The following is a 17005-nucleotide window of genomic DNA, read 5'->3' as shown; positions in this document are numbered from 1 at the left end:
TATGGATCTTATATTTTGATGTTTCCCATTTGTAATGCACCCTATTCAAGGAAAAATATTCATAAAATTTCAAAGGTAGAGAATTGGTAAAGATGAATGCCTTTAATAGACAAAAATCTGAACTGTCATGGGTAAGGAACTTTTGGGGTGTGTCAAATGACAATAAAGATATCATCATATGAAAACACAGAATGAATGGTGATGCTGGGCAATAATTCTAAGAAAACCAAGAAAATTGTTGCCCAAATATTTAGAAACAGTTTCATAATTGGACCAAAAAATTAATTAGAAAACATTTTGATCAAAAAGTATACTAATGCATTTTAATGAACTTATTTTTACAAGCAGAAGAATGAATGCTGTGTTGAGTTCATTATCTCTACTTATAAGCCTGTTTATAAGAAAGAAAAGTCCTATAGAAATAAAAGTCCTATAGAAAGAAAAGCCTTCATCAGTCTCTAAGGGATTCCTTGTAACTTGTTGACAGGGCACTTGCAGAGCACTTAGTGTGGCTAGTTCACTTCAGTCTTACCCCAGCTCTGCTTACTGGAAACTAAAAGACAACCAAACACAGAACGCAAAGCAACTGACTTTGAATCATCATCGACATCGTTCAGTCAGTCTCGTCTGACTCTTTGCGACCCCAAGGACTGCAGCACGCCAGCCTTCCCTGTCCTTCACCATCTCCTGGAGTTTGCTCACACTCATGTCCATTGAGTCAGTGATGCCATCCAACCACCTCTTCTGTTGTCCCCTTCTCCTGCCTTGAATCTTTCCCAGCATCAGGATCTTTTCCAATGAGTCGACTCTTTGCATCAGGTGGCCAAAGTATTGGAGCTTCAGCTTCAGCATCAGTTCTTTCAATGAATAGTAGGGTTGATTTCCTTTAGGATTGATGGGTTTGATCTCCTTGCTGTCCAAGGGACTCTCAAGAGTCTTCTCCAGCACCACAGTTCAAAAGCATCATTCTTTAGCACTCAGTTTTCTTTATAGTCCAACTCTCACATCCATACATGACTACTGGAAAAACCATAACTTTGACTACATGGACCTTTGTTGGCCAACTGATGTTTCTGCTTTTTAATATGCTGTCTAGGTTTGTCACAGCTTTTCTTCCAAGGAGCAAGCGTTTCTTAATTTCATGGCCACAGTCACCATCTGCAGTGATTTTGGAGCCCAAGGGAAAAAAAAGTCTCTCACTGTTTCCATTGTTTCCCCATCTATCTGCCATGAAGTGATGGAACCTGATGCCATGATCTTCATTTTTTGAATGTTGAGTTTTAAGCTAGTTTTTTTTTTTCACTCTCCTCTTTCACTTTCATCAAGAGGCACTTTAGTTCGTCTTCACTTTCTGCCGTTAAGGGTTGTGTCATCTGCATATCTGAGGTTATTGATATTTCTCCCATTAATCTTGATTCCAGCTTGTGCTTCAGCCAGCCTGGTATTTCACATGATGTACTCTGCATGTAAGTTAAATAAGCAGGGTGACAATATACAGCCTTGATGTATTCCTTTCCCAATTTGGAACCAGTTTGTTGTTCCCTGTCCAGTTCTAACAGTTGCTTCTTGACCTGCATACAGATTTCTCAGGAGGCAGGTAAGGTGGTCTGGTATTCCCATCTCTTAAAGAATTTTCCAGGTTGTTGTGATCCACACAGTCGAAGGCTTTAGTGTAGTCAATGAGGCATTAGTAGATGTTTTTCTGGAATTCTCTTGCTTTTTCTATGATCCGACAGATGTTGGCAATCTGATCTCTGACTCCTGCCTTTTCTAAATCTAGCTTGTACCTCTGGAAGTTCTCGGTTCACAGACTATTGAAGCCTAGCTTGAAGGATTTTGAGCATTACCTTGCTAGCACGTGAAATGAGTGCAACTGTGTGGTAGTTTGAAAATTCTTTGGCATTACCTTTCTTTGGGACTTGAATGAAAACTGACCTTTTCCAATCCTGTGGCCACTGCTGAGTTTTCCAAATTTGCTGGCATACTGAGTGCAGCACTTTCACAGTATCATCTTTTAGGATTTGAAATAGCTTAGCTGGAATTCCATCACCTCCACTAGCTTTGTTCATAGTGGTGCTTCTTAAGGCCCATTTGACTTTGCACTCCAGGACATCTGACTCTAGGTGACTGATCACACCATTGTGGATATTCAGGTCATTAAGATCTTTTCTGTATAGTTCTTCTGTGTATTCTTGCCAACTCTTCTTAATCTCTTCTGCTTCTGTTAGGTCCATACTGTTTCTGTCCTTTATTGTGCCCATCTTTGCATGAAATATCCCTTGATATCTCTAATTTTCTTGAAGAGATCTCTAGTCTTTCCCATTCTATTGTTTCCCCCTATTTCCTTGCATGTTCACTTAGGAAGGCTTTCTTATTTCCTCACTATTCTTTGGAACTCCAAGTTCAGATGGGCATATCTTTCCTTTTCTCCTTTGCCTTTTGCTTCTCTTCTTTTCTCAGCTATTTGCAAGGCCTCCTCAGACCAGGCTCAATTTAACCATTCAGAGAAATACTACCCTCTCTAGGTTTTTGGAGACTTTAAGGTGTTTCTAAAAATGATAACACTGCTCAAAACCTTTTTAGAACTATTGCTTTGGAATTATCCTTAACTGCAATTTATCGGTCAAATAAGGAAATAGATCTCATTACTTTATACCCAAGACCTACAACATGCTCAATATGGTTGCTCCATGAAAGCAGTGAGATGAGTAAGATATAGACCTTGGTCTCAAACATGGAACTTATCATCTGGTACAATAAAATAAAGCAAATACATAGATAATTATAATATGCAACAGAATGTGACAAATACTGTAAGAGTCAATAGACAATGGTTCATAAGTTGGAGGCCTCATAAAATCACAAAAGTGGATTTTTTAGGCGGTCTTTCAAGGTTAGTTAGAATTTCAAGAAACAGAAGTTGATCAGAGGCAGGACGGCATTATAGGTGGCAGAAATAGATAAAGGTAAGTATCAATAGTTAGAAAAGCATGAACTAATCTCAGAGAACAATCAATGATCAAGACCATATAGATATATATCATTCACACTTGTAGTAAATGGAGTGGCATGGGAGGTGAGGGCCATATTAGAGTTTAGAACACCATGGAGAACTTGTACATCATTGGTTGGTATTAGAGACCCATTGAAGACTTTGAGTCAAAGAGTAGAATGATCATACAGATGGTAACATGGAAGATTCAATATTTCAGAATCACAATCTTCATTTGAAACTTATTTCAGTTTCCTTAGTGGGGAATGGACAGGAGTAAGAACCAAATTATAAGTACTAAAAAGTAGAAAGATAGTAGTGGAGCAGCAAGACCCTCATTTCTAAAGGTTTTGGTCATAGCTTATTTAGCTTGGCCTCTAAATTCCCCCAAAAGGTTGGCCTGGAATAGATGATCATTCCTAAGATCATCTGCACTTAAAGGATGATTTGTCAGTATTAAAAATGGGCCCAAGAAGGAAATTCTCAGAGGACTTCCTAAGTTGTTTTAAAGAAAGGTAACATCTCTAGATGTTACCAACATTCAACATTCAGAAAACTAAGATCATGGCATCCCGTCCCATCACTTCATGACAAATAGATGGGGAAACAGTAGAAACAGTAGCAGACTTTATCTTGGGGGGCTTCAAAATCACTACCGATGGTGACTGCAGTCATGAAATTAAAAAACGCTTGCTCCTTGGAAGAAAAGCTATGAACAACCTGGATGGCATATTAAAAAGCAGAGACATTACTTTGCCAATGAAGGTCTGTCTAGTCAAAGCTATGGTTTTCCCAGTAGTCATGTATGGATGTGAGAGTTGGACATCTCTCATAAAGAAAGCTGAGCTCCGAAGAATTGATGCTTTTGAACTGTGATGTTGGAGAAGACTCTTGCAAGTCCCTTGGACTGCAAGGAGAGCCAACCAGTCCATCCTAAAGAAAACCAGTCCTGAATATTCATTGGAATGAATATATGAATGGATGGTGAAGCTGAAACTCCAATACTTGGGCCACCTGATGTGAGGAACTGACTCATTTGAAAAGACCCTGATGCTGGAAAGATTGAAGGCAGGAAGACAAGGGAACCACAGAGGATGAGATGGTTGGATGGCATCACCAACCTGATGGACATGAGTTTGAGCAAACTCTGAGAGTTGGTGATAGACAGGGAAGGCTGGCATGCTGCAGTCCATGGGGTCGAAAAGAGTCGGACACAACTGAGTGACTGAACTGGACTGAACATCTCTAGAGTATCTTTAGGTTCTAGAGAAGTACATACTCTTGCGTATGTCTTTAGCTGTTAACATCGAAGAATACAAATGTATTCCTTGAATTGGCTTCAGTCCGCCCAGTGTTGACGAACAAGGTATTGACTTTCTCCTAGAAAGTTAGTGGTTATGTGGTTGTCTGCCTGCAGTGCAGGAGACCCCGTTGGATTCCTGGGTGGGGAAGATCCCCTGGAGAAGGAAACGGCAGCCCACTCCAGTATTCTTGCCTGAAAAATCCCATGGATGGAGGAGCCCGGCGGGCTACACAATCCATGGGGTCCCAAAGAGTCGGACACGACTGAGCGACTTCACTTTCACTTTAAATGGTTAGACAGCAAACAGTTCTTGGAAACTAAACAGGGTTTCTAACTACTGTGAAACCTAACTTCTTTTCCGAGATCCTTACCTTTAAGGGTTAGTAAAGCAGGTCAGGGTAGGGATCACTGTTAAGGAAGACACAGAGGGCTTGAAAAATCGTCAAAATTGGAGTATAGTGTTTAAGAACCACTTGCAGAGCGGGCGAAATATGCAGATTATTAGGCCTCACACCAGTTCTGATTTTGATGCGGACAGTCCTGAAAACTAATTATTTAACTAGCTACCGAAGGTTTACCTTTTAAACACGAGATGCGGTGGGCGCACTTTGCCCACAACAAAGATGTCGCGGAACCGCCGTCGTACAGCAGCGCTCCTCTACGTGGGTCTTGCGTCCGCCCTTCCTCGCGTCACATGACCACGAACCTGTCTCAACTACAGCTCCCGGAAGGGACCAGTCCCGGGCGTTCTCGCGTCTCTCTTTCTCTCCCCGCCCGCTGCGGGCGTCTCCGGCCGGTGATTTGCCCGGGCGCCTCCGTGCGCTCGGCCAACGGCCTCTGAGACCGCCCACCCGAGCACCCCGGGAGCCGGCGGGCGGCGGCCCTCGCCGGGGACCCTCCAGCGGGCCCAGGGGTGAGTGCTGACGTCTTCCCGACCCGGGATCCGCGGCCCGAGCCGGATGCGGGGCCTAGCGCTGTGGCCGGTATCCTCCGGCTATGGAGCGACCGGCTGGGCCGGTCCATGGTGCGGTCTTGGCCTTCCCCAGGGGCCTCCCCGCTTCAACCCTGACCTTTCCTCCTTCTCGGGGCGTTGCTCCCCCCTTTAGTGTCTGAGGAAAGCACGGGAGAGCAGCGCACCCTGCTGCAATCGTTCTGGGGCTAACCTTGCCCGCTTTAGTTCTGTGCCTTCGTTAGGTCGAAAAATTGAGTTTTCCATGTAGAAGATAGTTTCTGGCGTGGGAAAGCCTAAGGGCAACCTGAGCTTCAAGCGAGGCTTGAGTGGTAGTCTCCTGTCATGTTCCCAGGCAAGGTCCTGGTACCTTCCCGTATGACCTTGAACCCGACACCTGTCTCTTTGAAAGTCGTTTTTGGTTTGTTTTTCTTTTACTTTGTGTGTGTGGGGAGGCGGGACGTGTTGGAGAAGAAAAGCCTTGTTGGAAGCCCAGGCGCCCCGGGGAGGCCCCTGGTCGCGCCGATCAGGAAGCATCCTTGCTGCAGGTGTGGATGTCGGGAGATGCTCCAGGGTTTCCTTCCAGGAGCTGGAAACTGGAGAAAGCTCGGATTCCCCTTCCGTCAGCGTGTGACCTTCTTCGTCTGCAGGACGAGTTCCCCTTCTGCGGTAGAAGAAAACCACGGGCTGCCTCTTACTAGGGGCATTCTCGAGGGACGAGAACCCTTTCAAAAGTGGTGGCGTCTTTTAGTTGCAGAAGATAAAAAGCCTTAGCGCCTTTGTTTCAAATGTAGAACCAGTTGTATACAGGCCTCTCACCCCACAGAGGGACTTTAACTGAAGGATCTTAAGTGTTTTCTCTCCCTAGATGGAAAAAACATTTCTTTCGGTGTTGATTACATCACCTAATGAGATCCCAAAGGAAAAACCCTTAGGAAAATAGATTCGGAGAGAATTAGAACGATTTTGTTGTACCTTGGAGTCTCTGCCCGTGTAATTAAATTGTGTGTAGGACCTGCTATCTTTTTCTTTTTGGTTGCAAGCACTTGTGAGTTGGTTTTGCTCTTTAGTTTTTTTTCCCAAAGGAAATTGTGTTTTCTATCCCTTCCTGTCTGATAGGGCTACCGCTTTTATGATTACAAAGTTTAGTGGTTACTGTCTTCCTTTTGGTGTTGAAACTTGTTTCCTGTGGATTGATAGCCTTATTTTAAAATTCGTTAACTCGTATTTTTCCAACTTTTCAGTGACTTTTCTTTAAAAATAAACATGAATCCTGGGTTACTACGCTGTGATTTTCTTATACACCCATTATTTAAATGTGAAAGTCAGTCATGTCCAATTCTTTGCGACCCCATGGACTATACAGTCCGTGGAATTGTCCAGGCCAGAATACTGGAGTGGGTAGCCTTTCCCTTCGCCAGGGGATCTTCCCAACCCAGGAATCGAACCCAGGTCTCCCACATTGCAGACGTATTCTTTTTAAGTATAGTTGCTTGAAAAGAGAACTGAAATAGGGTGATCAGTATAAAAGCCTTGAACTAGGTCCACACAGTAAGTGACAAACAACCTGGCTTTTTTTTTTTTTTTTGGTATTTGGGGAATTATAGAAATCTTTGTAACCATGATCAATTTGACCCAAGTTCTTTCTGTGACTTCCTGGGCTGTGTCTTTCGATCCCAGCATTCTAATACAGAAAATGAGAACATAAAGCTTGATTCATTATGTGCCCAAGTTGGGGACACTTTCTGTCACAGGATACTGGATGTGACTTGATTCTAGGTGGTTTGCGGGTGAGGGTTTTTTTTAAGAGTTATGTTTTTGTTACCTGTTTTTGTATGTGTACATTAAAGGATTTTGTCTCTTTAGTTATATCACAGAGACTCATGTACCTAGTAGATTGTAAGTGACAAAACTGGAGTTAATGTCTTAACTCCAGATGAGAAATTTATTTTCTTTTTTGCCAAAAGATACTACCAAAAATGTCATAGTCTAATGAGAGAGAGAGAGGGGAAAAAAATGAGATTTTGATCAAATTTGCTTAAGCAGAAAAGCCAGTAATTAAAACAGTACAATGTTAAATCTTAGTAGGAAAGTTTAATCTACCTTGTAAGTAGCTAAGATTGGCTACAGGAGAATTTGGCTTTTTCTAGAAGTTGTCTTTTCAGTGTCCATCTTTGGTGATTTAAATCCATGATACTTTACAAACTCAGAAAGTCTTGTAAACAAAGATGTTGCTGTAGAATGAAATGTTGAGACCCATGTTATGTAATAGTGGAAAGTTAATATGAAGGCTGAAATGTAGTGAGTGGAGTGAAGAGAACAGCACATTTTGGGGAGATACTGTTCTAGCAATTTGCATCCCTTTTTTACTATTATAAAATTTCAGTTCATAATGTCTTAAGGCTGTACTCCTTTTGAAGTGTCTCTTTCAGTGTTATTTCCAAATACAAGCTTTTACTGTGCTTCAGGTACATGTAAGTATAAGAAGGCTATCTCATTTCTTATTTAGAATGATGCACAGAAATTGATAAGAGGTTACCTCATGGGATCAGTGGGACACTTTATTGTTCTGTATGTTCTTGTGTACTTTGTACCGTGTGCATGTGTTACTGGTTCAAATTAAATACTGAATTAAAGTTATGAATGAAATTAAATGAAAGTAGCTGGATGAAAATTTCGCCAGTGCATTTGTTTCTCCTTAATTTGTGTGTGTATATATACACTTACGTATACACCTCAGTATTAAGATTCTGTTAAACATATGTATATTTTGTCAGCTATGTTTTTCTAATTCAAATCAGAAACAGTAGTCTTTTATCTTGTATTAACTAGTGAATGGTTGTAGGGTTCTGTCTCCAGGCCTAAAATTGGTGGTAAGTTTGTTCATTTTTTCTTTATTTTAGTGGTTTTTTTAATGTAAGGCTATGCATCTTTAGTGGCTTTCATCATGCAGAGGATTTCCAGCAATGAATCTCTGATGTCAGTATCATCTAGTTTTTCAGTCAGCTCCTGTTTTTTCTCCCCCAGGGACAAAAGTGGCTCTAAATCCAGCACGTGCATACTGAGGCAAGTTAATGGATTTAATATGAAGCACAGAAGCAGATAATGCCAAACAGCAAGCAGTAATTGGTACACATTTGTGAGTAAAAATTATCTTTTGGGTCTGTTGTGTTAGTCTTTAAACCATCTGCATGCCAGATCCTTAAAATTCACACGTTTTGGTAAAGAATAAAAGGTGCAAGTTAGCAGTCATAATTAACCAATTGTCAGGGTGTAGCACCTTAACCAGCCTCTAAGATCTCTCCAAAGCATGTCAGTGACGTGGAGTTTGAGATGTGTGATATGTCTCTGACATGGAGTTTAGGAAATGTCCCCACTGTGACTTAAATTTATACTCCTTGATTTTTTAATTGTCTTTAATTTTTATTGACCTTGACTTAAGTATAATATCTTTCACTGAAAACTTAGTGTAATTTAGTTTTCAAAGTTATTTGCTTTTAAAGAAATCATTACTTATACATCAAATATTGTTACTGCAAATACATTTTTCTGCCTTTTACATTATCTTTGTGATTTCTTCATTTGTACTCAGTCTAAAAAAGAAAAGGATCCCCCCCTTCAGAATATAATACTTAAGAGGAATTTTGTGACAAAATGTTTTCTTCTAATCTGACTTCACATTTGTATATATGTTTGTTTAACTTTTCTTGACCCTGTTTGCAAAATCATAGTATAGTGAGTATGCTTAAAATGGCCCTTGTGATTTTTGAGGTAAAGAACTCTTTTTATGAGAGATTTGAACATTGGTTTTGGTTGAAATCCAAAAATAATTTTAAGTAGATATTTACTTTGATTCGTAGTTTTCATATGAAATGAATTGTTGAAATACTGATTTTTATTCTTTCTTTTTTACAGCTGGAAAAGCAGTGTCCGTGTTGTTATGTACACCTCCAAAAAAGTTCAGATCTGTAGGGGAATTGTTGTGTAAAGTAAACAACTCCAGGGTAGCAGTATTTTAATAGCTTTTATAGACGTGTATTTACTGTATTAAAAATGAGTAAAAGAACAAGCAATGACACATCACTAGGAAGGTCAGTGACATTTTATTCAGTTGAGCTGGTATTATAGGCTTGAGACATAGTGGCTTTAAAGCTGATTGCCCACAGGCTAATCATCTTTTACATCGTGATCAATATTTTTTTTATCTCGGGCAACTTCCTTTCTGCTGCTTTTCCTTGGAGCATGGATGCTTCTCTAATTTAGAAGATTTTGCAGTGCATATGTTTTGCCTTTCCCTTTGAAGGCATGTCATGTTTTTTTAAATATACATGCAAATATATTCAGTACAAATGATGAATAGTGTGAACCTTTCACACTATGGTCCCTCAAAATGAATGCATACATTAAGGCTTTATTAATGTATATTCTTTATTTGATTTTCAAAATTTCATCTCAGTCATCAGGTATACATTCAGTAAGAGACGTTTTAATTTGTATTTTGTGAAACTCAGGGGGGTTGCTTCTTTTTTAGTAAATTGAGAATTAACATTATTTACCTTCTGAATCTGATTTTCATCATTAAAAAGTTTTATTTTTTCCATGCATGATAGCAGTTTCTAATTTCATTTTTATAAAGTCCTAGCAGCTTCCCTTCAAATAATTCACTAGGAAATTTCTATTTGAGTTTTATTTTCGGCGGTTTTTAGTTATAAGCAGCATGCCTATCTGTTTATGCAGTGAGGAGGAGGAGAGTGTATCTGTGTGCATATTCATGTTGTAGTTATACACAAATTTTAAAAATCTGCTCCTAAGTAATAAACTCAAGGTGCAACTTCAACTAAGTGGGAAGGTATTATGTTGAGAAAAGCGTTTTCTTCAGTCTTGCATTTTTCCTTTGTATGTGTTCAGTACTCACAAACGAGAAGTCTTCTTGTGCTCTTTCTAAAGGTTTTGTCTTCTAACTTCACTGCATAGAGAAGACGGGCATTTTAGCACTCACTCACCCCGTCTGTAAATTTTTTGCCCGCAGAGTGAGTGGGGCGGCCTTTCCTTCTCCCACTGCTGCTGAGATGGCGGAAATTAGTCGAATTCAGTATGAAATGGAATACACCGAAGGTATTAGTCAGCGAATGAGGGTCCCAGAAAAATTAAAGGTAGCACCACCAAATGCTGACCTGGAACAAGGATTTCAAGAAGGAGTTTCAAACGCTAGTGTGATTATGCAAGTTCCAGAGAGAATTGTGGTAGCAGGTATTTTATATTTGTTTATAAAGTTGTCTGATAAACCTTTATATTACATGTTTTTATGAAAACTTTTGGAACTTTTCAAAATATTTAGAAAAAGGATTGGGGCCCACTCCAGTATTGTTGCCTGGAAGATTCCGTGGACAGAGGACCCTGATGGGCTGTAGTCCATGGAGTTGCAAAGAGTTGGATACAACTAAGCGACTGAGCACACAGGAAAGGGGTTGAGAAATGCAACTTTACATTTTCTTCAAAAAGTTTATTAATTACCATAGTCTGAAATTTCAAATAGTATTTGTTAATAGTTCAAATAATTATTGAAGTATTACTTACGTACATAAAATGTGTGTAATTTTAAAGTGGATAGCCTGATGATTTTTGACAAAAGTATACTCCTATGTAACTCTACCACAGTCCAGATATAGAACGTTTCATTATCCCACCCTGAACAGTTTTTTATTCAGTTCTTACCCCTCAATTTCTGGCAACCATGATCTCCTTTTTATAACCAGAGATCAGATTTATCTTTCCCAGAATTTTGTATGAATAGAATGATAACACTATATTATATACTCTTGGGTCTGGCTTCTTTTGCTTAGTGTTAGGTTTTTGAGAGTCTTCAATATTATTGCTTATATTGATTGTTCCTCCATTTTATTTCTAATACTGTGGATATACCACAATTAGTTTATATATTCACTTGTTGGTGAACATTTGAGTTGTTCCTTTTTTAGTGCTATTAAGAATAAAGCTGCTATGAAGATACGTGTTTTCATATCTCTTAGGAATGAGTTGCTAGATCACATTATATTATGAACAGCTGTCAAACTATTTTTGAAATTGGTTGTACCCTGCTATGTTCCCATCAGTGACATATGAGTGCTCCATTTGCTCCGCATCCTTGCCAGCACTTTGTATTGTTAGCCTTTTTAATTTTAGCTATTCCTGGTGGGTGTGTAGTGGCAAATACATTTGAATAAAACCAGTATCTTTTTAAAAACCTCCCTCCTCTTTATTGTTTTTACTCTCAGGAAATAATGAAGACATTCCATTTTCAAGACCAGCAGATCTTGACCTTATACAGTCAACTCCCTTTAAGCCTCTGGCTCTAAAAACACCACCTCGTGTGCTTACGCTGAGTGAAAGACCACTAGATTTTCTGGATTTAGAAAGACCTGCTCCAACCCCTCAAAATGAAGAAGTAAGTACTAGAGTTTTAACAGTATCTGAATTTGAAATAACATAGACAACAGCAAAAGTGAAAGAGGCATCTGCTGCTGCTGCTGCTGCTGCTGCTGAGTCACTTCAGTCGTGTCCGACTCTGCAACGCCATAGATGGCAGCCCACTAGGCCACTCTATCCCTGAAATTCTCCAGGCAAGAGTACTGGAGTGGGTTGCCATTTCCTTCTCCAATGCACGAAAGTGAAAAGTGAAAGTGAAGTTGCTCAGTCATGCCCGACTCTTAGCGACCCCATAGACTGCAGCCTACCAGGCTCCTCTATCCATGGGATTTTTCCAGGCAAGAGTACCAGAGTGGGGTGCCATTGCCTTCTCCAGAAAGAGGCATCAAGAGCCTATAAATCATGTCATTAGCAATATGTAATAATATCCTTCTGCATGAACCATTGATTGCTATAAATTCTGGTTTATAAATACTCAAAATATGATACTGTGCTTTTTTTTTTTATTTAAATATCATATTTCAGGAAAATGACAATTTTGTGGAAGGCATTAACATTCATTGGGTCTTGAAGGAAGAGCTTTTATGGGTAGGAGTCACTTTAAGCAATACAGAAAATTTGGGGAATTTTAGCATGGGAAAAAATTAACGCATCACTTTGTTATAAGAGCTGTCTGGCAGTTGGCGAAAGCTCTTTTTATCCCCTTGACACTACCTATTCTCTTGCTTGCTCCGAAGTTTCTACTGAGTTAGTTACCGTGTTATGTAAGGTTACTAGCCCTTTTGATCTCAGTATGGCAGTGTACGGACTTACTAAGATGTTAGTAGCGAAGTTCAGATTTTGCCTTTGCTGTTGATTTAGGGCCAGTCTTGTAAAACTCCTTTGCTGTGATTTCTGTAGTTGCCACTTTTTCATTAAAATTCCTAAATTCTTATGTTGTCATGATTCTAATAAAAGACAATATGCGAAGATAAGTTTTTATTGGTAATGAAACTGCCTTTGTCTTTCATCTTTCATATAGTCCTTCCTAAGAGGGTAAATCATGCACATAATCTACAGGAGTGCAGTTTCCCAGTACTAGGTATAGCCTTTTCCTAGGCTGGAAGTTTGTGCTGAGGTGACTCAGATAATACAGGTGCCAGTTTAGACATTCCACATATTTGCTTGATGAAAAGTACTGACTTTGAATCTTCACATGATGAAAAGGCACTGAGGTAAATGCAGCAGGACTATATTTAACAGACATCTTTTAAGCTTTTGGGTAAGACAGGACAGTGAGACACGCTTCCTTCACAGTGGTCTGAGTGAGGGAAGGACCTCTACGGCTGTGAATAGTACTGTCTTGGAATGAGGATTCTGCCAGAAGAGAAACCCTCCCTTTGATATTCATTTAGTTTTATTTGCCTTCCTAGCTTCATGATCCCACTGTTTTAGACACTGCTTGGTGTGGATAACCAGCCTGAAAACAAGCTGAGCATTGTCGTGAATGACTATTTTATATTAAAATAATATTTTATTTTAAAATAATAAATAAGTGGCACTTATGTTTTTGTAAATCACTCCCTTTTTTCTGAATGATAAAGGATGAGTGATAGAAAATTTTTTACCAAGATTTCCCTCAGTAGACCTAGATTCTAAGCCTGTGTGGGGTTTACTCCTGCAATAATTATGATATTTAGTCAAATGTGATAAATGTCCAAAGTGTATAGCACTGAAGCGAAAAACTGAGCCTGAGAATGTCTTAATTTTGAGGGCCTACTTTGCTGCTTACTAACCACATAACTTTCATCTAGTTGTTTAACTGTTCCAAAGCAAGGCTCATCTCTAAAATAAAGAAGAGAATAATGCCAAGTACATAAGATTATTGAGAGAATTCGGTGTAATAATATGTATAGTATGTTTAGCACATGGTTCTAATTGATGTTAAAAGATCAGTAGGTACAAATATCACTGTTATGAAAGTTAGCATCTTCTGGCAGAAAATATGGAAATAAGTGTCTTATCAACAGATGAATGGATAAAGAAAACGTGAGATACACACAGAGACACACACAAATACAGTGGAACACTACTCAACCATAAAACATGAAATTTTGCCATTTACAACAGCATGGATGGACTTGAAGGATATTACACTAAATGAAATAAGTCAGAGAAGGACAAATACTATATGATATTACTTATACGTAGAATCTAAAACATGCAACAAGCGAGTGACCGTAACAGAAAAGAAGCAGACACAGATATGGAGAACCAACTAGCAGTTATTAGTGGAGGGGTCGGCATTAAGAATTGGGGAGTCGGGGGTACAAACTGTTGGGTGTAAGACAGGCTACCAGGATGTGTTGTACAACATGGAATATAGGCGGCATTCTGTAATAACTATAAATAGAGTGTAACTTTTAAAAATTATATGAAATAAAACGGACCATTATAGGGGAAAATATTAAGGCATCTGAGCAGATTCTTGAGGGAGAGATAAGATCTGAATAAATCTGCAGAACCAGTAAACAAAGACCTCATGGACATTGATTTGTCCAAGATTAGTTTTTATATATAAATGCCTTCAAGTAATTTTGACTTTTGGTTTAACTGTAAAGAACTCTTGCAGTAGGCTCCAAGCCAACTCCTTTTCTGTTTGGTTTTTTTTTTTCTTTTGTTCAGATGGGTAAGTGGTTCATAATCATAACCAAATTTAAACCACGCTTTGAAGTTATGCGCCGCTTAGTATGATTTTAAGTTTTGTTGGCATGAAATACAGGATTGTTTTCTGCTCTGATGGTGCTTATACCCTGGTGATCTATTCCCAGGTCTTTTTTAAGAGCATTAATAGATACTGGGTTTGCATTTTTGAGAATGTTAATCTTCAAGTCTGTTGGTTCACATACCAGTTGTCATTTACAATAAAATCTATTTTTTTTTTAAACCATTAAGTTGCCAGAGGTATTTCCAGTAAAAAAAAAAAAATTTTTTTTTAAGCAGAAAAGTTCATGATTACCATTGTTTCAGTTATCTCCTGTGTGTGTGTGTCTATTAGTCACTCAGTCCTGTCCGACTCTTTGTGACCCCCATGGACTGTAGCTTGCCAAGCTCCTCTGTCGATGGAATTCTCCAGGCAAAATACTGGAGTAGGTTGCCATTTTCTTCTCCAGGGGGATCTTCCCAAACCAAGGATTGAACCTGGGCTCCCGCATTCCAGGCAGACTCTTTACTGTCTAAGCCACCAGGGAAGCCCCAGTTATCTCCTGCTGCCCATTAAACCATCCTAAAGTTAGTGGCTTGAAATAGAAATTGCTTATTTTTTTCATGGATTTTGTCGGTGAGATGTTTGCATCAAGCATAGTGGGGAAAGCTTGTTTCTGTTGTATATTATCTGGGCCTAGGCTAGGAAGTCTCAAAGGCTCAGGATGACTCAACAGCTTGAGGCTTACTCACTCATAGGTCAGTTGATAACTAGCTATTGTGTAGACCTCAGCCAGGATTACTGGCTGGTATAACCACACATAGCCTTTCTGTCTGGCCGCTTGGGTCTTGGTGCTGTTGTTCCAAACAATGAAAGGGGAAAAAAGCAGAAGCCTTAGTGTTGTTTCTAACTTAACCTCAGAAGTCACATTTATCATCTCTGTAGCAGTCACTAGCCCATCTAATTTCAAGGGAAGGAAACATAGATTCATCCTTTAATTCCATCTATTTAATGGAAAGAGACCAATAACATTTTGTACGAAGAGCATGTAAGGTGGAAGATTGTAACTATTTCTAGAATACTAAAACATTTAAGCATGTGAGATTTTTTTTAGTTTTCAAATTGCTACTGCTAAGTCGCTTCAGTCGTGTCCGACTCTGTGCGAACCCACAGACGGCAGCTCACCAGGCTCCCCCGTCCCTGGGATTCTCCAGGCAAGAACACCGGAGTGGGTTGCCATTTCCTTCTCCAGTGCATGAAAGTGAAAAGTGAAAGTGAAGTCGCTCAGTCGTGTCCGACTCCCAGCAACCCCATGGACTGCAGCCTACCAGGCTCCTTCATCCATGGGATTTGCCAGGCAAGAATACTGGAGTGGGGTGCCATTGCCTTCTCCATTCAAATATCTAAACTAATCTGAATTTATTTTAACCTCAGAAGCCTTATTTGTAATATTTACAAATCTATCCCATTTCCTATAGTGTAAGTGCCTTTAAAAGCTGTTGTGAATTGTTCGTTAAGTAATGCAAGTATTGATGCTGGGAAAGATTGAGGGCAGGAGGAAAAGGGGATGACAGAGGATGAGATGGTTGGATGGCATCACCGACTCAATGGACATGAGTTTGGGTAAACTCTGGGGGTTGGTGATGGACAGAGAGGCCTGGCGTGCTGTGGTTCATGGGGTCGCAAAGAGTCAGATGGGACTGAACTGAACTGAATGTAAGTATATTGCATAATTATAATAAATAAAAATATTAATAATTGTACCAGGTAAGATTGAGACTTAAAAAAGCAACTAGAAGTCACTATTTTCATAAAGAAAATAAACATTCCCCCGTTTATCTGCATTATAGTAAGTAGAGGTTTTTTCCTTAACATGCCCTGCATATAATACACACACCGAGTAGCAATTCATGGTTCTGTTATTTTTTAATTTTGTGAGTAGCCTTAGATTAAGGTCCTTTTGATGCTAAGCAACTACTAGACTACTAAGAATATTTACCATTCCTTTCCCTTTCTTTGTGCCTAACAGATCCGTGCAGTTGGCAGGCTAAAAAGAGAACGCTCTATGAGTGAAAATGCTGTTCGCCAAAATGGACAGCTGGTCAAAACTGACTCCATGTGAGTAGAACCACTAAGCATTGTATCTCATTCATAGTTGTCTCTATACACTGCCTGTCCCATCCTTTTCTAAATGATTTACTTACTCTCAAATATTTAGAAAGAAAAAAAGGATGAAGTGTTATGTTTTATACCTAAGAACCTGAAGAAAAAAGTCATTTACTTGTAATAGTGTTTGCAGTTTATTATGTAATACATTTACATCAGTTTTATATTTTTGTAGTACTCTTTATAACCTTAAATTTGGGGAAAGAAAATAAAGCATAAACACTTTGTTAAGGAAACATCTTCATTTTCAGGTTACTTAATTTGTGATTAGATTGTAAAAGGACTAGCCACTCTGCTTCTAATGAGCCATGGTAAAGAATATAGCATAAGCAAATGGCATTTTTTTTTTGCTTTCCAGGATTATTTTTTTAGCTCTCTTCCTACTGAGTCACAGAATTCTTAGACCCTTTTCTTTTTCTAAAAATTTAAGTACATTGTTTAAAGGACTATTTGTGTAAACCTTTCTTTCTCATTTATCTTACATTA

At 39.2% G+C, this 17005-nt stretch overlaps 1 protein-coding gene across 33 annotated transcripts in view; it reads left to right on the top strand.

The window, feature by feature from the left end:
* Positions 1-5037: 5037 nt before the first annotated feature.
* MFF (mitochondrial fission factor) overlaps positions 5038-17005 on the top strand; it is a 28280-nt gene continuing 16312 nt past the window's right edge. For 12 of the 33 annotated variants that reach the window (XM_086338127.1, XM_086338097.1, XM_086338071.1 and 9 more), the window contains exons 1-5: positions 8272-8383; positions 9160-9335; positions 10274-10494; positions 11520-11689; positions 16383-16471. In XM_086338127.1, the coding sequence (XP_086194253.1) occupies positions 9298-9335; positions 10274-10494; positions 11520-11689; positions 16383-16471 (518 nt within the window). In that variant the 5' untranslated portion in view covers positions 8272-8383; positions 9160-9297. Of the gene's footprint in view, positions 5209-8271; positions 8384-9159; positions 9336-10273; positions 10495-11519; positions 11690-16382; positions 16472-17005 lie in introns of those variants that run through there. The other 21 variants (XM_086338135.1, XM_086338130.1, XM_086338117.1 and 18 more) reach the window with 4 other exon arrangements.

The sequence above is a fragment of the Bos grunniens genome, chromosome 2, assembly GCF_055505025.1.
Source record: "Bos grunniens cultivar Pamir isolate PY7600 chromosome 2, Bosgru_T2T1.0, whole genome shotgun sequence".
Lineage (NCBI taxonomy): Eukaryota > Metazoa > Chordata > Mammalia > Artiodactyla > Bovidae > Bos > Bos grunniens.
This window is presented reverse-complemented; position numbering and strand designations above follow the sequence as displayed.